Below are 23,615 nucleotides of genomic sequence, written 5' to 3' on the forward strand. Positions count from 1 at the left end.
GCTTACTAATTTAAAAGTTATAGCATGAAAACTATAACAAGTGCAAAATGGTTATGAGGTCGGTCCCAGGGACCGAGCCCGTGCTGAAAGAGTTAATTGGTTTTCAAATTTTAAGGTAGGACAGCCAGGTCAACCTGAAGATTAAGGAAAGAGAAGTATGGTTGCAAAATATATGTAATATATGAATTTTTCAGATTTTCTTTACATGTTGAGATACTCACAGAACTAGATCATTCAATTCGGGTATTGTGCTTTCTGATAGGAAAGATTACTGTAACATAGCACATACTATGACAAAAGCAACATGATCGTTTCCACTGGTAACTCAGTTGATACCCAAGGTTTAAGACATCCTTGTTTTGTGTTTTAGTGAGAGTGGCTGTCAGCAATGTGTGTGGTGGCTGCTCTCTGAGAATAAATGGCATTGTTGTTATTCCTTTATAATGCCATGTTTTCTTGGTCAGGAACAAGACAATTAAGAATGAGAAGATATGATTTTACAGATAATTTAATACAACCAAAGATGTTGATTTGAACACATGCTAGTTAAGGTGGCAAAATACACTTGCCCTTAAAAGCTTTGATTGGTGTTAGCGAATGCTTAAGTACTAATTGTTAAACTGTGTGATATACTGTATCCAGTCTCAATCAAGGTTAATAGAATTCATATGTTGGCCTATATCATATTTTCTGGCAAATTTTCAGTTATTCTGTTGCTCCTGCCCATTACTCACAAGGAAATTTGTGAAACTGAGAATAACAAATGTGTGTGATTTCTTTTACTTTAATTACAGTTTACAATTGAAAGTAAAAGTAAATGCCCTCCCACATCTTTTTCAGTTTGGAGATAGCCTTTCTCAGCCAAACCATCTCCAATGTCTTGTGGAGGCAGTGCAGTGCTTCATTGCCTTGGCACAGCTTTTTTGAGGATCTTGCTAATGTTATATATTCCATATCTGGGGTTATCATAGTTTGAAGTTTCATTTCCTTCCCTTACTAGATTGTTTAGGATGCTTATTTTCGATGCTATTGTATTTTTTTTATTATTTAATATTGAAGCAGAGTAGCACAGTTTCATTACCTGTCACTAATTGGTTCATGTAGTAACTTTGTTCTAAGAATGTAAATCCCTATTAGTATCAGCAGTAGCCCTTCTGTGGAAGTTTTGCACTTTGATCTTTGAAACTAACATATAAAATTTTATGTAGTCAAATCCATTTCTATATATTGTTAGTTAAAGTGGTGGGGATTGAAAGTGCATCTCATTCTCCATTGTTTTTAGACTCAGATTTTTCTCCCAGAACACTAGTGTTTGGTCAGTCCTGTATTCCAACCAAAAATATACAAGTTAGTGGATCTCCTGGATACTTTCCAATGTAGGATTCTTTTTCACCATTGGATCAACCATTGTCATTCAATGTCTATTTTTAAATGTTACTCTTAATTGAATCATACACAATTTGCTGTATAAGAACTCTTATATTGGTGTTAACATTTTCTTTCAACCAAAAATATATTATGGGAAGAGTCAAATTAATCTCATAACTAATACCAGTATTGATATTATACTTGATGCACAATCTGCTAAAATGTTAGTTGTTTTTATAGGCTATATCAAATTCACTGTGTGTGTGTGTGAAAACTATTCTATTCAGCTTAATAATAAATCATAAATGCAAGAATTATACCAGTCAGTATTTGTTTTTATGTAAGTATTGATAAGTGGTGATAAGAACATTTCGATTGAATTTGATCTCTGCTTTTAGTGGATTGGACAAAAAAGTGACTTTATTTAAAGTGTTCGAAATAAGACTTAACAGACTGGGTTGTCCAGTGGACAAACTTCGTGCTAGTTATGATTGTCTACAATAAACTGTAGTTGTCAGCATTTAAATTAATAAGTTGATTGTTGATTAACAAAAATACAAACTTGATGCTACATCATCCTAAACCAAAAATCACACTAGACAGCTCATTAGTTGATAGAAGTTCATGATTTTATCAAGGAACTTAATAAGCATGTTATGATCCTTTTCTCTTTGCCATACTTCAGCCATGGACTGCCACTTATCCACAAACTTTGAAACGTTCTTTTGCATTTGTTTTGATGGCATTTGGAATCAGCCTCTCTATTCAAAGACTTTGTGCCTACTTTGTTGTGATTGCTTGTCTTTGTTAAATCGAAATAGCAAATCTTGCTTAGCCATTCTAGATAAACAACTTGCATCAAACACATTATCTAAAACATGCAAAATGTAAATCATGGAAATAGAAGTGGCATTATCAAAATCTTTTAATGTTGATCCATTATTGTTCATAAATTGTGACAGGTTTGCAAGATGCTATAATAAATACTGTTATTTGTAAACAGTGTATGTAGTCTTGATGATCACATACGTGTAGAAATCGGAACATTGTACACGTAGGTATACTACTTGTAATCAGGTAAGTGGTAGTAGCACTGCCTATGTATGGATAGCTCAGCTTGTTCATCAAAATGGTATTTTAAATATCTCCTCAATGGGTCATCAGAACTTTACAATATTGTACACTGTTTCTTATTATAACAATATCTATTTAATGAATGAGTCACAAGTTCTGGGAATGTCTGTGAATATCATAGCAAAAATTTTGTTCTTTCTTCTGTTTTTTTTTTATTACATGAGAACTTTAACCAAAACAATAGTCTCAACCAGTTTCACTGAGGCGACATAGTTTCAAATGGAGTATCCACTTTTATAGATATTATTAATAACTAGTAGTAATTAAAAAATCATAATTTTAGTGTAAACAATGTTATCAATACCCCTTGAAGTTAGCGTTCTTGTAGAAATTTGGTGGTGTTTTAAAAATCTTAAGTGCAGGGTGAAACAGGAATTATTAGCCAACAATAGTTAAATAATAAATATTACAGTTGGAACTTCATTGTATTTAGAACTTGGTTATAAATACAACCATTCTATGTCTATTAAAACACTTCATAAAAAAAAACAAGTAAAGAAAACTTTTTTCAAAAAAAAGAAGTAAACATAGGGATGGCTGTTGTCATCATCTCTACATAATAACATATGGAAGAATTAATATATAGCAATATTTATATGTATACATATATTCAATCATAGTTGAGCTTAATTTATCATATTTTTGTCTGTTAACATTCCACTACACTTAACTCAAATGCACTACTATGTTCTTGTAGGACAAATGCAACACGACCCAACCCCATGGCAGTCAAGGCATCTAACCCATATTGGCACATTCAGAGTACTATATAAACAAGTAAAGAAAAAACATTTCATAAAATGAAGTAAATGTAGGGATGGCTAATATCAATTCTTCAAACACAATGTATACAAGATAGTAGGGATGACACTTGCATCATCCCTACATAATAGCACAAGCACACTCTGGTGATAACTTGGGTTGTCTTGGATAGCCAGAAAACACTTGTTTCGAACACTGAGTTATGTATAAACTGTTTCTTATGGCTTAACAACTTGTTACTTGTACTTAAAATATTAAAAGTATGTGTCAGTTTTATTTTTGTATTTGAGTATTTCGTTTTTGGTTTCTAATTGAATGTTTATTTATGATAGTGTTGGAAAAACATCACTTATGAACCAGTATGTCATTAAGAAATTTAGTAACCAATATAAAGCAACAATTGGAGCAGACTTTCTCACAAAAGAAGTTATGGTAGATGACCGGTTGGTCACTATGCAGGTATGTAAAACACAAATGTAATGTTGGTTGGGCTGGTAGTTTTTATTCTACATTTCATTTCAAGAAATATAATCCTTTTTTTCATAATTTTTTGGAAAATATGTTATTGTATTTAGCAATTCTCTTGTGTTGATGCACTTAATACTACTAAGGTAATTTTGCAGATTTGGTATAAAAACTGCTTATTGTAAGGTATTTAGCTAAAATAGGAAGTATGTATCACATCTGAGTAAGTCCAGTGTCCAACACTAATCATTGGGTTTAGTTCAGACAAATGTTTGCAAAGGGTACATTGATAGAATTATAGCATGTTTTCATTTAGCCAACAATATAAACACTATATACATGTATCTTTATAAATACAGTAACATTGAATGTTTTTTTTTCATACACTGTGCAGGAAATTTATCTATTAAAGATGCATTGGAACTGATAAATTTTATATTAAATGTTCTCAGTAACAATTACCATTTTATATAACTTTTGAAGCATATAACACAATTCAAAGTGTAAATATTAATATTAAAAGTATTTATTACCAGTTGTTACCTAAATCATGTTAGACAAGCTTAAACTTTTCTATCCTATGGCAACTGAATTGTATGGGCTAACAAAAAAGAATTCAACTTTGACACACTCGTAAGATTTATAGTTCCCACATGTAACATTCCTTTCACTTCTTATTATGACTGCATGAAAAATTATTTCAATCCTTTCTAGATTTGAAAGGCACTAATACCTTCATTCAAAAATTACATGGTGATAATTCATTCGTTAGTCTTAGCACATTGTTTTGTTTAACCTTAATATTATTGCTATGTGTCCTATCCTCATAGCTGAATGATGGCTTAAGATTCACATTTTTTTCCCAATAAATTCTTGAAGAACTCCTGGAAAATTCCTCACAATCATCACATGGCAGTTGTCTCTAATATAATTATTATGCATTGCTTTGATACATCTTTTCTTATCTAAGAGGAGTTTGAAACCAATCAGAACCTGATAGGTGGTACAGATGCATTGATCACATAGTTGAAATATGGAATCCCTGACTTCCAACTGTTTTAAAATTAGTAAAATTCCTCTGTAATTTACGCTGTAATATTAAACTCGCACCTGTACTGGCAGTATTCTTAAATCTTTGCCTTTTCTAGATACCATGGTCACTGTTGAAAATAGAGCACTTATTATTACAATGTATACATTGTATCAAACCTATTATTTAACCTTATAAATCCACACCATTCACTAAAGCATGTTATCAAAAACAACTGTGTAAATGCTTTAATTGTATTTTACAATAAAAGTGACAAATGGCATGTAAGGCCATAGGATTGGAATGTTTAAGCTGAAGATGGCTCTTCATTTCCTGCAAGCAAAGTCTTTAAAGACCTTTGTTAAATAAATGGGTTATGTAACAGATTGCCATTGGTTTCTATTTCACAGACTATTTGTGCAATACTATAGTAGTTCAGCTGAATGTGAAATGTAACTATGCTGTATTTTATGTTAACATATGAGAGGATGTATGGCTAAAGTATGTGTTTAACACAATATATGGATTTAAAAAAAGATAGGTGCATCTTATAGGTTGTAAATGTACTGATTCATTGGAAAACTTGTTGATGGCTTCAAGCATAAATGATTATCAAAACAATATAATCCATTTGTGGTTTATTAGTATTACTATTCAGAACTAAGAAATAATCATTTTTTGTACTTTGTGAATGATCAACTTGTAGAAATCATTTGTAGCATCAATCTGATTACTGATGAGTGACTGATAAATATTGTAAGCTTTTGTGGACAGTAGTCTTATAATATTCATTCAAACCAGGTAGTCTTACCTTTGCAATACTGAAAATTTTTCAGTATTGTTTGAATGTATATTTTAACAAATCCTGAATAAAACTTGCAAATGTTTTTCACATTGTTTACCCATAATTCTCCATTTTCCCACTTTCCATGTGACTTACTGCACAAGTAGAAGGAGTTCCTACATAAGCTCTGCTTTCCTGCCATAATTTAGGCACTGTTCTTTCTTGTGCAGTTTTTTTTGTCATTATCAGAATTTCTATAACTTTGTTGTTCATACTTATACAGTTTATCGATAGTATTTGGTGTAAAATTGTCAGCTCTGATGGTTTAACATATTTTTGTTTTATAACAATTGTGTGGAAACTTAATTTAGCTAACAAATTGTTTTCCTTTTAAAATTAAAAATAAGGCCAACATTTAAAATTCACAATAAAAATTTTATTTGGGTGATGGCCAAAATTAATAGACTACATGTTTCGGTAACTTTTCGCTATCATCATCAGGAACTGAAATATGTAATCTATTAATTTTGGCTATCAGCCAAATAAAACTATTTTTCCTTTTAAATGTTGGTTCATTTTTTATATCTTAAACCTTATTGCACTAATTGCTTTGATTAAAATTCCACTGTATTCCTTTGTTTTTGATAAAGATTGATCTTTACCAGACCTAATTGTCTTTAGAGTCTGCCAACTTGTATTTTTCAGCTACAGTGCTAGCCCTAATCCTGATGAAACTTCTGTTGGTCTCATTTCTTTTTCTCACAGACATGTTTTATATTTTCAATATTGAATATGTTTTTGAATTATTACACAAAGGGTGCTTGTGTCATATGAGATTATTTCAGAACTTGAATCGTTTAATATTCTTTCTTAATATTTTTTGTACAGCTCTGAAGATGACAGGGATTCAAGGAAAGACAGCATGTGCTTTATTTAAATCGAAAATTGTTTGTAATGTAGTTAACATTTGTTGCATATTTTTTAAATAGTTCTATAAAGATTTGATCATTTTCTTATTTGAACTGATGTGATTATTACAGATGTGTCATTGTTGGCACATTACTTGTTACAGTTATTTATTTTAAATGTTCTAAGGCAATATACACCTCTTCATGTAATTAAGCTATATTCCCCGTGTATCTGTCTTAGAGATTTGCATGCAACTAGCCTTTAGGCAACTCCCATCTAATATCACGAAATTTCTTGTGAATCGTGCTACTGCACAATGATGTTATTATGAGGCAAAAGCCCTCCACCAATATGATAGTGACACCCCTTCTTGGGCTCTCGTGAATCTACGTTCTTTTCCCTGGCATTCAACACATCAGACATGTTTTTCTTTTTAAATTTAATGAGGTTTGCGATGTTTAAGGAACTTAATTTCCTTTTTTTCTGCAAACTACGTACACACTAGATTATGTAACATCTACTACTAGTGTGAGTGAATAATTTCCTCACATAGGTTATGTAACAACTCTGGCCTATGGAGGCACATGATTGGGGATGATGTGATGGCCATTGTGCATGGGGTAGTGGGTTACCTTATACAGTCAGGACCTTCAGCTCCAGTCTTCTTCAGATGTTACTTCCCCTTGTATTGAGGGGAGAATGAGGAGGATGAATTTGATTGTTTCCTTCTCCTGGTTATGTTTTGAGAAATTCTATCCCCGTTGAAGAGAAACTTTAAACTTTCTCACATTATCAGGACTTAGTTTCACAAGTATGCACCATTCTTTCTCTTTCCACTATGTCATATTCTTCTTCTTCTTCCCTAATTCTTAAATCTAACCCTAACTAATTACGTTTATCTTTTCCTTGACCAACTACATTCCCACAATCTCAGGCAGTCCATCAGGCATGCTCCCATTTCTCACTCCTTCTTGTGGATCATTTTGTTACGATCCATTTCAACAACTCGTTGGTTTTTCCTATATCAACTACCAAGTGGGAACCCAATCCAGGACCCCTTGCTTTCAAATGCTGGATGTTCCTTATTGATCCAGTTCTTAATGGGCTTGTCTCATTGCCTGCCATGTACCAAAAGCTATGAACCTAGTTGTGGACTGCCTCTCTCTCAGCATGATCATGTCCTGCCCACACAATGGTCTTTTCACCCCAGCTTTTCCATTGGGGTGCTTTCTCTTGGAGACTCCATTCATCAATGACTTACCACCCCTCTCATTCCCAAGCTTCCTCTTTTTTGATCAGCTATAACCCATCACTTGGCCCTGGCTATTCATGCCTTCACTTAGGATTAGCCTTATCCTTTTCATCATGCTTACTCACTTCTCTGTCTTTTACCTTAGATCCTAGCCTCAATATGAGACATTCCTTGTTGTGTACTTTTGGTGGTACTCCTCTGGCTGGCTTAACCTTGATTCCTTCTTCTGTGCCACCTGACAGCCCAACCTCCTCTTCTCTCACCAATTATACTCTCTCTCCTGTTCCAATCTCACACGTTACTGTTCCATCATGGGATCTAGTCCCTCCACCTTCATGTTTGGGATTTATCTAGTCTATTGCCTGTTAAACTAGACTTTTCAATCTGGTAGCCTTTTCCTTTCTCATTCCTGTTCTTTTATCTTATCCACCTTTCTCCTGACCATCCTACCATGAGCCATCTCTTTTCCTTTTAAATGTCTGTTTGATAGTGAATCAGCTGTCTCCACCATTGCCTGTTATTAGGTAGACTTATCTACAACATTTCACCATTCTCAATACTGCAAGTTGTTTTCCTCCCCAGTTCTCTCCAATTTGTTCTGGTCTTTCATTATCCATAGACCCATTTGGCCTGTTCCCATGCCTGACTGGAACCTCAGTATCATCCTGCACAAACTTATCCATGCCCCTTTCAAGCCATTGGCAACCTGCAACTTATACCACCTTTTTCTTAAGACATATGTCCTTCTACTTCTCACCTGTGGTTGCTGTCATTCAGATATCTATACTATCAACTCTTTTTCTTTATGCCTTTCCATTATTCTTAAATTCTTTTTTTATCCTGACTAGTCCTTCTTCTCTAAGTCTTCAACCACCTAGGAAGGAAATTACTACTTATCTCCTATCTACCTTCCTTCCTTTTTTCCACCTCTATGGTCAGTTGGATCTGGATAGACTTTTGTGCCCTGTTTATGTTGTTTGTTGCTAATTAGATCATCTCTCTCACTTTTATGGCTCTTGCCTTTGACTCTACATTCCCTGGGAGTCTTCTCTCTCCAGGGACATATTTTTTTTACCCTTACAGGTAACATCCATTAATTTCTATGTTTGGTTTACTCCTCATTGGGATTCGATGCTCACAGACTATTCCACATTTCATCCCATCAAGTTTGTTACATCATCATTTGAAACAACTGCTGGATAAGATCCTTCAAGCCGGCACATGGACAACTTCTCACACCTTTGTTCCCAACTGTCTTCACCATCTGGCTGTCTTGTCTCTTGAAAGTTACCACCTGCCTCCATTCTCCTATTCTACAGAATACCTACTGTCTTTAGACAGGTGAGTACACTTCCTTTTTCTTATTACAAAATTTGTCTATAGGATTCCACTGGGTGACTGGTAGTGCCTCCCAGAGTATACTTATTTTCCAATATTCTGCATCGAGCCAGGGTAATGGAAAGCACTCATACTATCTGCCCTGGCTCCATATATATGCCCACTGTTAAGATAGGGTGTTCTGCTAGACCACATGATATACCCTCATGGTATAGTTATATATCTGACTACTGTCTAGTCCAGAATGTACCTATTCTGCCTGCTTCCTTAGTTCTCACTTGATGGCTCTTCAAAATAGTGATACGTGGTCACCTGTTGCATTGTCTTCAGTGAAAGACCTTTCTGGCTGAAACAGGACCAGTAGGAATTCTGGCATTTTCTCTGAGTCTTCTTATTATGAATTCTTCCCCCACTTTTTCTTTCAGTAGAGCATGGGAGACCCTTACTAATTACTAGTTCCTAGCTACTGGGGTAATGGACCATGGAGAATCTTCACTGATTGGGACCTAACTGCTGGGGCTAGAACAAGGGATGCCAATCAGTGGGAAGGGAGGTAGTGGTGATACTGTCAGTGTAGCACAGGTCAACCCTCATAACTACTTATGCCACTTGTGTCCTCCACTTGCAGTTGTTGTCTGTTTGTTCAAGTTTAGATGAGCACACTCTACACCTGTGTCCTCCTCTTGCAGACATAACGCATCCAATTGAGTGAGATGAGCATACACACTAATAAACCATGCCCCTTCCTGCAGCTGATGTCTGTTCAATACAGTCAAGGTTAGTACCTTATATATATGTGCCCTCCTCCTGCAGTCATCTCCTGTTCAGATGAATTGAGGCAAGCATGCACTAACAAACCATGCAACTGATGTCTGTTATGTTAAGTTGAGGAGTGCACGCACACCATTCCACACACTATGACATGAATTCTGTACCCTCCTACTGCAGCAGGTATCAGTCCAATAGTCTAACAGTAGAGTTGAGGTGAGCACAGTGTACAATCTGAATGTGCCCCAAACATGCTACACATATTGGCTATCCAACCTTTTGTGTGCAAGTACTTGAACAACCATGTTCTTATTCAGCCCATTCCTGCAACATGTGGGGCTCATTTGCCTCTTACTTCCTTTTTCTTGGATAAAGAGTATACCCTGGAAGAGATGAGATGCAGTCTCCCACAAGTGTATCCTTATGGAGCTCTTCCTATTTGGTGTCACACTCGATGGGTTTCCTTTGGCAATTTCTGAAAGAAACTCATTAAGGTGAATTTCTGCATTGGACCATCTACCACTTCATTGTGGGATTCTAGCTGAAGGTTTGGAGAGGCATGTATCACCTTTAAGTTAACATTTTCCTTTCCTGAAAATGTATTTCCAATAGATACTTGCCTCTCCCACACCTTCCTACCCATCCTTCCCACATCTGGTGCACCTTAGTATTCCTTACCACATTAAAGAATGAAAATTCATAAGTGCAAAAGCATAGAGGGAGTTAGTTTGCAAGGAGATGTGTCATCTTCCTATTGGTGGAGGGCTATTGCCTCATAATAACATCATTGTGCAGTAGCACAATTCACGAGAAATCTTGTGAGACTAGGTGGGAATTGCCTAAAGGCTAGTGGCATGCAAATCTCTAAGGGAGATGCATAGAGAAGATAGATTAATTGTGTGAAGAGGTTTATATCTATTGGAAATACATTTTCGTATAAGGAAGATGTTAACTTTAAAAGGCTTTACATTTCATAGTCATAGTTAAAGTTGTTAGATTTTAAGAGAAAAGGAGTTATGTTGTTGTTGTTGTTTTTCAGAATGTAATATGAAAAAATGTGTACTCAAACTCATTTAGTTACAAAAAGAATATGATTTAAAGTTGTGTCTTTGATAAAATGATTGTTATCTTCATAAGATTTGGGACACAGCAGGTCAGGAAAGATTTCAGTCTCTTGGTGTAGCATTTTACAGAGGAGCTGACTGTTGTGTTCTGGTATTTGATGTGACGGCTCCAAATTCATTCAAGTCTTTGGATTCATGGAGAGATGAGTTCCTTATCCAAGCATCACCTAGAGACCCAGAAAATTTCCCTTTTGTAGTGATTGGAAACAAGATAGATTTAGAAAACAGACTGGTAAGTGAGAATAAACAAAATTTTTAATTATTATTAATTGTTATTGTTGAAAGCACAAGATTAGATGGAGGGAGAATGCACTATTGGACAATAAAAATAAACTATGTGTCTGTGTGTGAAATAGATTTGAGGTAAGTTAAAAGAAAAAATCTAAATTAACTAAGGTTGTCCATTTTGACCCTTTTTTAAAAATGTTAATAAAATATAAACTAAAGCAAAATGGTAACTGAACATTTTAGTTATGGATCCATTTTGTAGATGATTTGAGGGGAAAGATTAGGTTAAAATGTTTTAAAGCTCAGTAATTTTATTTGCCCACAAAAACATGAGATACAGAGTTGAAGATGCTTATGGTTGAATGCTGTATAAAGTTTCACTGTAAACCTTTTCAGGCCAGTAGTCAGATATTGGGAGTATGGCATTTCCATTTATAAGACTTTATCTTATATATGCTATCATGTTTGCAGCTTGGTGATGTCAAGTTTAGCCCTCTATGTCCTGGCATCATTTCTTGCACATGTCACAAGGCTTTAATGACTTACATTCATAATTTTTATTAAACTACTTTTTGTTTGTTTTACCAATTAGTATAACATAAAATCTTAGCTGATAATCCATATTTTAATAGTATATAAGTTTTAAGTTTTTAATTTTATAAGGCAATATTTAAAAAAATCCTGAATTTCCTCTGGTGTGAGAAATGGGACATATGTTCTCTAGGCATCCTCTCTTTTCCATTTCATTCACCATCCCTCCAATAAGTACAAAATTTAACATAAATTACTCACTATAACATCATCATTGCTAAGGCAAACCATAGTTTTTATAGCCTTCAATTTTGTTTGGTTACAAAGCTATTCAATAAAAAATATGCCCCCTCTTGTCACATCCTTTCGTTCAGAATTTGTAAATAGTTTTCTCTTACATTTAATTCTATATTACATATAAACAAAAGAAAGCCAAGGTTTTCATTTGTCTATTACATTGTTTTCTGAACGGAGCTTGTGGGTAATGTAATTCGATAGTGTAATGTGAGCTCCATACCCCCCAAGTGATTAAGAACTTATAATGGCACGAATAGTAGTTAGACATGGTTCAAAGGCCAATGAAATAATAAACTTTAAGTATAAATAGATGTATACTGTTATGAGTTTAAAGATATTTTGGTTAAAGGAATATCATTTCATGTTTCAATTTGAAGTCATTCTAGAAAGAAAAAAGGGTAACTTAAATTTATTTAGGTTTTTTTTTTGGTGGTTACAAGGTTGGTCAAATTGACCAACCTTGTATAGAGTTAGGGTAGAGAAAATAACAGATAAAATGTAAAGTTTTACTGAAAACTTATGGTGGTTGTGAGATTGGTCAAATCTACCGAACCTGAACAGAGATTAATTTCTGAAAATAACAGATAAAATATAAAGTTTTTCCTTAAGAAACACTTGATAACTATCTCGACATTATAGTAAGATTTTGCATGTGAAATTTAAAAACTTTCTGGTGCAATAAAGTATTTTTAATCTTAAAATGAATATTACTTTGCATGATAGATAAGCAACATGCGAAAAGAAAAAATACAGATAAGAAAAACATTGCTTTATAAACCTTAAGATTTAATAATAAAAAAATTGATATTTTGCATATGAAAGCATTGTAATGTTTACTTATTTGCCAAATTTTGTTAACATTCGCATATCAATTTAAAAGTTATAGCATGAAAACTATAACAAGCACAAAATGGTTACGAGGTCTGTCCCAGGGACCAAGTCTGTGCTGAAAAAGAGTTAAACGAGTACAAAGAGATCATGTGGTTGGTCAAATCGACTGAGGGAGTAAAAACATAATGTACCTATCTGAAATTTTTATGAGCAATTTTATAATTGTATTCCAAGAAAAATTACTGTGTAACACAGCTACAGTTTATTATGGTATATTAAAATGATTTTGGAGGCTAACCATGTTGTTACAGTCCATGTTGCTGTGTATGGTTATACTCTGTCTGGTGACTATGCATCTTGACAATAGCCCTGCAACATAGTTTTCTTTGTAAAATGCTCCTTTGTAAGGCTGTCATGACCATAGCATACCATTCCTCCTTGCAGGCTTTCGATAATTTGTCTGGTATGTGAGCACCCATTTTAACTGTATGATCTCAGAAATTAGCTTGCAAATTTCCTGAATTTTTTTCTGAGCATAATATACCAGTCAAAGCCCCTGACAAGGAAAGTCTACATAATTTTATACAAAATAGCACTAATTTCAACCTTGTAATTCAGTACAAGTGTAGTTTTACCAATTTTACCCCAAGACTATTTCTTAACCTGGGTTGTCATGGTGTGATGTAATTGTCTATATCTTGTTTAATTTCTACTAAGCACCATTTTATATGTTCATTAGATTTAATTTAACTAAAACCAGATAGTTATTCAGTACCTTAGAAATCCTGAATTTTTTTGGTTAAGCAACTGATCTGAATTAATGCACAGTTTTACGTGTGTGTACAATAGCATAATCGTGACCCAGTGTTCCACGTTATGCATATCTGTAGGTAAATAGCATATAAGAATAATGATTCAACTGAAGACATTGTACCTGTAAGTAATTGCATGCACAAGAAATAGATAGCCATTATGTAAGAGAAGTATCATTCACATACACTCCCACATCCAGAAATATTAATAGCCAAAGATGTTTATATATTTGCATTTGCTCTTTATTTTAGACAAGTGTATAGCCTTTCAAAAATGGTGGGGCAAGTACTACCACCCCAACCCCATTAGAAAAAAACTCAAAACAGATTAGATTACATGAACATTGCATAAAAGCTGTTGTCACACATCATTAATACACTTGTAATAAATCTTAACATTTTTCACTATTAAAGATTTAAAAAACACAAGTTATTCTCACAGATAAACACTGTTATGAACATTCCACCATCATGCTTGCTGTTTTGCCAATTCTCAATCGATTGCTTTATGACAAACACTCCTTTGATTTCTAAAGACCAAGAAATATGAGCATTTTTTTAGTATTTGACTATTCTTCTCCAGGGGTAAAAAATATTATAGTTAAAGAGTGTGGGATAATATGCCCTTTTTGATAATTCTAAATCCCTGATATGAACACCATGATTGATGGGTACAGCACAAATAGCCCCTTGTTCAGTCATTTGCTGGAATGACCAAATAAAAATGACGGACATTAAATGTAAAAAAAAAACATATATACACACACACACACACACACACACACACACACACACACACACACACACACACACACACACACACACACACACACACACACACACACACACACACACACACTATATCTATGCATATAGTTAATTCTCATATTTTAGCTTTATCAATGTCTAAAGTAATAGCTGTGTCATTTTATTAATGTCATGTTAATTACCAAACACATTATTTCAGCATGTTAAGACAGCCAACATTACTCTGTGAACTCTATTATGTCTGGATGAATGCATCCTGCATCAAGGGGAAACTACACCATAGAATTAAAAAATAATTATTGAAAATAGACTTGTACTCATTCTTCTGTGCATTAAATTGGAATTTTTAATTACTTACAAAAAACATACCATAATGAAATCTTTTCAGATTTTCAAAGCTGTAAATTTCATACAAATATGACATATAAAAAATAAGATATTTTATTTTCAGAAATTACATAATCTGTAGAAATTTCATCTCGAGTTTCAGACTGTTTCACAAAGCAATAAAAAAAACAACTATGTATATAACAGGTGCATTTCATTGACAAACCTGACTGTTAGAGTTAAAAGTAATATAAATATGTGTTTTATTGACAAAATATATTTCTCTGCTTCTTTTCAAAATTATATAAAACTAACTCAAATTCTCCCATGCTGATGTGACATCAGCTGGCTAAAAAACATGGCATTCTTTCTCTTGAAACCTCGTGAGAGTCAAATTACTACAAACAAAGAAAACAATAAAAGTTTTTTTATTTTGACACTACTAAATTCAATACTTACTGTTGTTTTTTAACTACTTGAAACCATCATATTGGTATTTCTCACATTTGGGCAATATTCAAACACACCTATTCATTATTTGCCACCATTTCATAATTAACACTTTTAGGATGTTTATCTCATCTGAATTTATACTTACAGCTGTTTTTGTGGAGGGATTTTGGAAACTTGTGATTTAAAATGCTTCATTTGTTATTGTCTGCACTCTTATTGTTAATTGAAGTATTTTGTTACATTTCTCTTATATGTACAGATGAGAAAACTTTGACATGTAGAATAACTAGTATTAGGAAACTAAATCTTTAGCTTGTTTTTAACTATAGCATTATCTTTAGAGAAAGATGTTTCAGCTTTTTATCAAGTTTGTTGAAGGCCAAGAATTATACAGTCAATCTCAAAAAATAAATTATGTTTTATTAAAATTGTTTTGATTTCAAAATTTGAGATGATAACATTACACTTTAAATGCTGGATATATCAAAAATAATGTTTAGAAATTTTCTTTTTAAATATTAACTGGTGTCATAATTAAGTTTTATGATATTGAAGTGAGTTATCAATATCTAGATCTTCACTAAAAGAGCTCAAGGCTGGTGTCAGAGTAAGAATAACATTCCTTATCAATATCTAGATCTCCACTAAAAGAGCTCAAGGCTGGTGTCAGAGTAAGAATAACATTCCTTATTTTGAGACAAGTGCCAAAGAAGCTATCAATGTGGAACAAGCATTTCAGACTGTTGCAAAGAATGCTTTGGCTCAAGAGACTGAAGTGGAATTGTATAATGAGTTTCCAGACCAAATAAAGTTGACAAATGATCAGAAACCAAGGTCAGATGGATGTGCATGCTAATTACAGATTTCATTTCTATACAGTTCTTGTGTAAGTAAAGAACGAGTTCACAAAGGTCTTTTTCAGAGGTAAAGTTCTGAGCCAAGAGAAATACTACCCTAAACCTCAATAGTAAGTGTGTCTGCTCTGCCTCTATAAAAGGCCATTTATCTCATTGCCCAAAAATTTACATCTAAAACAGTGCACACTGGCTGTTCTACAATTAAAATCTTTGTTTTTTGTTTTGAAATCTTATGTTTAATTATTTATAAATGCACTAGGTGTACATATAACACTTTCACCATTTATAAGTGGTAAGAAAATAGAATTTAGTATGACACAGTAAATTACAAATCAAACCTGTATCTTCAATAATAATAACAGGCACAAAAGTTTCATGTTTTTGTAAATTAAGTACTAGTATCTTTAATTTAAATTATAAAAAAACTACATTGTATTCTAGTTGTTTAAAATTATATGTTAATTAAAACTTTTCAAATTTAGCAAATTTTTAAAGTAAAGTGAATAAAATACACCATTGACCTGGTGGTAACTTTGAACAGTGTTTGTGATTCTTAAAAAATGTAAAATTGATTCTGAACACTTACAGAATTGAGATAAATATTGATTGCTTAACATTTTACTAGTGTACACTGGTATGTTTCAATTGAAAGGTAGCTTGAACTTTTCACATCAGATAACTTGTTTTCTAAAGTACTCTTACTATTAAAATAAAATGTGAGGCATTTGTAGTAGTTTTAGAGATATTTGTAGACTATATTTATAATTTTTTACATTTATGTATTTTGTAGCTCTGATAATAAAATTAATTTGTTTAGTAGCAGTAAAAGTCAGCTATGCTGTTTATTGTGAGCATTTTTGAAAAATAATTAAATCATTGCAAAATCTACAGGTAATTGATTAAATAATACTTTTAACTTTTGTATAGCTTAATGGAATCTGCGCACTGGATGTGCCTGTTTTTAAAACATTTCAAAACTAGAGAAATCAGTGATGAACAAAATGTAGTTTCTTTGGAACAGTGTTGAATTTATTTGAATTATAATATTACCAGTGTTTATCTAAAATAGTTTCGGTTTTAGTTGAATAACAAGGTACTAGTATTGTCAAAAGTGTATGATGATCTTACTTGCAGATAATCCTGATTGAGGTTGAACATTTCAGGGTTGTTAGTTTTTATCAATGAAACATTGGTATACTTTATTGTATTAGGTATGATCTTTATTAAAACAGTTTTGTTGAAAATTATACAGTAACACCCTAAATTATATGCACCTTTTAATCAGTTTTAATACAAATTAAACAGTGTTGATCTAAAAGAATTGAGTAATAAAACAAGTACTAGTGATAAACTGTAAGCTATTGTTGAAATTCCGTATTAAGTGTTGGAGCAACACTGAAATATCAGAATGGTATTTTTGTTGTTTGTCAGTCTGTTTTGAAAAGCATACTGAACATTTTGAAAGTTTAAAAAAGATTCTTATCTGAAAGAAAATTCATATTAGTTTGTATAAATGTTTTGATATTTCTGAAAACTTGATAAAGAAACCAAGTGTAAACTTTCTATATAGATCAAAATATTAAAAAAGTATTTGGGTTAATGTACTCTTTTTAAACATTGTTCAGATTTTAATGGGTTGCAAATGTTTTTCAAAAACCTCTATTGCTTAGTGTTTGTGATGTTTACAGGCTATTGGGATAATAGGTGTTATGGGGTTCTTGACTTGAAATAATCAAGATACTGTTTAGTTGTATAATTTCGTTGAACCTAAATGAAGCTTTTACTTTCTTGTGAAACTTTGAGTCTTGAAAAAGGCACAGTTAGAAGTTAACATAATTTAATATTTATATCAACTGGAATTAGCAATTTTATAACAATTGTCAATAAAGTATACTTAACAATAAAATGTAACATAAGTAGCTTCTACATCTTTTTGTATTTTAATATTATTAATAAATGACCTTATCACACCAAAAATGTTATTTTTCTTTAATTAGACACTCATCGTTTTGCTTTACAGCTTCAAAAGCATTCTATTAAAATATAAACTGTAACTGACTGTAAAAAGCGTACAGTTTGTGTTTTAATGGAACGGTTCTGAAGAAGCTGTGAAGTAAAACATTGAGTTTCCAATTAAAGAAAAATAACAAATTTGATGTGGTAAGGTAATTTATTACTATTATTAAAATATCTTTTATACATCAATATGCACTACAGAAATTAAATAACTTTTTGTATTTATCAAATGTCACTTTAAAGGGCTTTATAGATTGTATCTTTCCTGTCCATGCTTTTGGAATAATTACAAAATAAATATAGTTATTGCATTCCAACTGTAAGTAACTGGCAAATCAATAAAAATTGTATTATGGTTTCAACCTTCAAGTTGTTCACTACTTAAAGAACATGATAGTTGAGAGTTAGAGCAAGATGCATTATTTTTGCTGCATTAACTTCATTGTTTTCTCTTTTTCATCTCGTATCCCCCCCCCCCCCCACAAAAAAAATTGTTTTGATTTTTCTTCAATTTTATAAATGCAAGGAACATTTAAGGACCTCTTAGGTAAACTGTAATGACAAAAATTTATTTATTAACTACAAAATATTGTTTACACCTAGTTAAGAAGGGTACCAAGATTATCTTGATCATTAAAAAATAAGAAAAGGCAGATGGATTAAAATTACAATAACAAAATTGACAAGAAAACCAATATGATTTTGAAAATGATACATAATATCAATGAAGGTATGAGAAAAAACAGATGCTCAAAGATACTCAGAATCTTGGGGCATTAGGTGGAAAGATGAACTAAGTATAGAAACTTAGCTACAGTAAAGTTTACCCACAATATCTATTAAAACTTTTCTTCTTGTCTTCATTCTTATAACATTCAATACTGGTGGAGTCCACATACTGCATAATGTTGAGTAACTTTATGTATTTACCTGTTACAACACTTAATTTCAAGAACTGACCAAAAGACTGCTTAAAATCAGTCTTTCAAAGTAAAATTTTAATTGGAACCCAGTAGTAATTAATGGTATCAATTGAATTATTGATGGTAATTTTGTTTAAATTTTTGTGTGATTCATATGCATCCAAAAAATGTCATGGACCCATAACAACTTGTGGGAATCATGAATGAATCATTAGAGGATTAAAGATGAAACATTTAAACTTTTCTGGAAGAAATAGAACTAATAATACTTCCAGTAAACAACAAAGCAAATACTTGATGAACGTTAAAGCTAAATATTTCTGTACAAAAAAAAAGTATAAAGAAATAAATACAAATTTGAAGAATTAAAGCTTATGGATTACACAGGTAAGTGTTTTACAAACTTATCCTATTTATGGGAAAAGAGTTTTAGTAAAATGTTTTCAAATGCATTTTTAAAATCCAGTTGGAGAAGTGGTCATAAATGTTAGTTTTTGGCTCATTTACATTGGTGGAACTTCATATTGCTTTTCATTGGTCTGGCACTACATCGGTCAGACCTGACGATGTTCACTATATGATGCTGCGCCTGCTTCTCTTGCTCTTCTTCTGGTTGTTTTTAACAGGATTTAGCAGAAGAATATGTTTCCTGTTGCTTGGCACCAGGCTATTGTCTTACTTTTCTCTAAGCTCGGCAAAGGATCCCAAGATTCCTTCTAATTATCGTCCAATTGATTTGACTAGCTGTTTCTGTAAGGTCTTAGAGAGGATGGTTAATGTTCATATTGTTTGGTTCCTCGAATAACATAACCTCTTCTCGCCCACCTAATGTGAGTTCCGTCAACAGCACTCCACCATGGACCATCTGATTCAACTTGAAACCTCCATCAGGAAGCTTTCCTCAAGTGGAAACATCTTGTTTCTGTTTTCTCTGATCTTGCAAGGCTATTGTTCTCCCTTGTTCAAAGCCTGGGAATGATGCTAATATTTCTTTTAATTCCTTCTGGTTGTTTTTAACAGGATTTAGCAGAAGAATATGTTTCCTGTTGCTTGGCACCAGACTATTATCCTACTTTTCTCTAAGCCTGGGAAAGGATCCCAAGATTCCTTCTAATTATCGTCCAATTGCTTTGACTAGCTGTCTCTGTGAGGTTTTGGCGTGGATGGTTAATGTACATCTTATTTGGTTCCTTGAATCAGACAAACTTCTCTAGCCCACCCAATGTACTTTTAATCGACAGTGCCCCACTGTGGACCTCCTGATTCTTCTCGAAACCTCTTTCAGGAAAGCCTCCCTCAAGAGAGAGCATCTTGTTTCTATCTTCTGTTATCTTAAGAAGGCTTATGACACTACATGGAGGTTTAGCACTTTGCCCATTTTTATTCATAGCTTTTTGTTTGACAGAAGATTTCAAGTCAGTGTAGGTTTGACCTTGTCCTGTTCCTCTGGGCTGTGTCTTGAGTGTCACACTTTTCAGTATAAAGATCAATGCTATCACTAAACAACTTCCTCCTACTGTTGCAAATATCCTCTACGTCGACGACTTCCACATTTTTTGTCAGTCATCGAAAATGAGATATATTGAGCAGCAGCTTCAGACTTCTCGCTTGTTGGGGTGGACAACAGCGAACAGTTCCCCCCTTCTCTGCCTCTAAAACCGTTTGTATTCACTTTTGTCACCAATGGGGTTCACACCCTGATCCTGAGCTCCATCTTGGTGGTGGTGTTCTTCCTGTGGTTCGTGAGACGAAGTTCTTGGGGCTTCTGTTTGACCACAAGTTAACTTTTATTCCTTACCTTAAGCAGTTTCATATCAAGTGTATCAGGGCACTGAACATCCTTCGTATTCTCTCTTTCACTTCTTGAGGAGAGGATTGTTGTTCTACACTGAAGATCTATTGTGGCCTCATATGTTCTAAGCTGGAAATAGACATTCTGCCATTTTTCCTTTTGGCCTTTGTATCCAGACACGGCTGGCTGAATTGGGTCTATCATTGGATGATGTTGCTGAGTCCGATGTTCAACCTATCCTGCTATGGCTCCTTACCATCCCCACTTGTGTGACCTTTCTTTGAATCATCTGAAGAAGACAGATACTCCTGATTGGAAGTGCCATATTCTCTTTGCCAGACATCTTTTGAACCATTCTTCTGTTCCCGTCTTTATGGATGGTTAAAAATCAGGTGACTCTGTCGGCTCTGCCATGATTTGGTGTGCCTCAGTGGTTGCTCACAGGATCCTCTGTACAGTTTCTGTGTTCAATGCCGAGTTCTATGTCATTTCTCTTGCCTTGGATCACATATAAGCTAAGCATTAAACTAACTGTACTATTTACATAGCCAATGTGTAACCTTTGTGACACTCAAGTCACAATTATCCATATATTGTTTTCGTGCCATTGTTACGACATGTTTTTTCTCAAGTTTTACTCCTGATGTTGGACAGTGTCACAGGTGATGGTGACACTGTCTAGCTTGATTGAATTTTTAGAGTTTTATGGGTCATTGGTCTTTTTGTGTCTAAGTTTTTTAACCTGATTTTTGGGCTTTTTTTAGCTTTTAACTTGATTTTTTTTTAACTTTTCATAGAGTTTTACTTTTTGTTTTTATACTGGTTGTTTTGTGTAGATAGCCTAGTTGCTTTGGGCCAAAAAAGGCCAAACAAACAACCAATCAGAGAAAACGAAGTTTCACAATAAAAAGGTTAACGATATTTAAGAAACGCAACGTTGTTGTTGGGGGCACTGATTAACGTTTCGGAATTATACAGAATCCATCTTCAACATCTTAAGCAAAATAAAATATTACAACATTCCTAAGTAAATAGCTATACTACATTACTATAATAACGATAATTTAATGAAACTAAAACAACTAAGTACCCACAAAATCCAGTTTTTTTTTAAATTTTGTGGAGAACATTTAAACCATAGACACCAAAGAAAATGCAAAAACATGTATGTGCAAACAAAATAGTATTTATTCCTCAATAATGTAAGTCATAGCTTAATTGGTCAGGAGGTTAAGACGCTTGACGCACAATCTGAGGGTCACAGATTTGAATCCCCATCCCCCTCCCAAAATGATCACCCTTTCAGCCATAGGGGCGTTATAATATGACAATCAGTCCCACTATTCGTTTGTAAAAGAGTAGCCCAAGAGTTGGCGGTGGGTGGTGCTGACTAGCTGCCTTCCCTCTAGTCTTGCACTAATAAATTATGGACAGCTAGCGCAGATAGCCATGTGTAGCTTTGCGCGAAATTTAAACCAAACCTTAGCTTACTGGCCAGCTTCAGTGTTTCACAGATTGACTAAACTTGGCTGTTGAATCTAGAAGAAAAAGGTTCCAAAAACGTTTAGACAATACAAAAACCAAGTATAGAATTATGACAATTTCAAGGCAGACCAGGATCCTAGTGTGGTATCCTACAATCTTTAGGTTATCTACACCAATAATCCTTCCAAATACATATATTCAATAAAGATAAACACTCCACTTGTACAAATCTATATCATCACATGGAATTGGTAAAACCCCACTCTACAGGGGTCTGTTACAGAAATAAAACCATGTTTACATAAACTTTATGAATGAACATCGAAATATGTGACCATTTTACATCCGGTTAACAACAATGTTATTAACTGTATGCAAAACATCTGCATGCAAATGTAGGGAAAATGCCTGAATATACATAACTAAATGAATATTATAAGCTATTTATGGAAGGGTGAGATTAGCAGTTGAATGTAAATTCAAAATCACACGAGCGAAAGGAATAGCTAAAGCCTGACTTTTTCACTACAGTCGACAGTCAGTCTCAAGATTCTGACTAATTATGGCAGTTACATGAATACTTATATTTAAACAGCTCCATCTAGTTTGTTCTTAATCAGTAATACGGATTTTTACGCATGAGCAAGGAAGTATCAACCTGCATTTGTTACATGCCATCCTTCTAAAAATCTCCTGCAGATATGTTTTTGCTCTATATATAAAATTTGATAATTCTTACAATCAATAATATGATCTGCTAAAGAAACATGTTCAGCTAAAGCAAACTCTAAACTTTATCATTTTTGCTCCCCCCCTCCATTGCCGTCTAGTCCCCCCTATGTATTTAATATTCCAATATTTACAACCAATATGATAAACAGCATTTGATTTTTATAAATAACAACTATTATCATTAAGTTGCAACAAAATATCATAGAAAAAAGTAGATAATTTTTTACCCAGATCTTGAACATAAGGAAGGGTAATCCTAGTTTCTGCGATTTCATGTTTTTTTTTTTTTTTTTGTGTGTGTGTAAAAGCATGTTTCTAAAAATGATTCTGAATAACCACTTTGTTTCAGAATATCTTGAATGAAACTTAGTTCTATATCTGATAGTTCCGTGCAAATAGTGCTGGCTCTGTGATTCAGTGTAGATGCAACAGCCTTTTTACGTGTCAAGAAGCATTTTCATTGTGCTCAATAACTGCTGAAACCGAAACAGGATATTTTTACAAAATGGTATCTTAGAGACAAAATTTAAACTTTTAGCATATCTCCAAAACTATTGTTACGACAGCGAAAGTCATGTGACGATAGTAACACGTCATGATATTCACGAAGGATCGGGAAACATCATGAA

The 23,615-nt window shown here is 33.4% G+C and overlaps 1 protein-coding gene across 4 annotated transcripts in view; it reads left to right on the forward strand.

Moving 5' to 3' along the window:
• LOC106456972 (ras-related protein rab7) overlaps window positions 1–18,416 on the forward strand; it is a 43,203-nt gene extending 24,787 nt beyond the window's left edge. For all 4 annotated transcript variants that reach the window (XM_013916355.2, XM_022382767.1, XM_022382766.1 and 1 more), the window contains 3 exons: window positions 3,597–3,723; window positions 10,948–11,166; window positions 15,819–18,416. In XM_013916355.2, coding sequence (XP_013771809.1) covers window positions 3,597–3,723; window positions 10,948–11,166; window positions 15,819–16,037 — 565 coding nt within the window. In that variant the 3' untranslated portion in view covers window positions 16,038–18,416. The remainder of the gene's footprint in view (window positions 1–3,596; window positions 3,724–10,947; window positions 11,167–15,818) is intronic.
• The last annotated feature ends 5,199 nt before the right edge of the window (window positions 18,417–23,615 follow it).

The sequence above is a fragment of the Limulus polyphemus genome, unplaced genomic scaffold (genome assembly GCF_000517525.1).
Source record: "Limulus polyphemus unplaced genomic scaffold, Limulus_polyphemus-2.1.2 Scaffold276, whole genome shotgun sequence".
NCBI classification, from domain to species: Eukaryota; Metazoa; Arthropoda; class Merostomata; order Xiphosura; family Limulidae; genus Limulus; species Limulus polyphemus.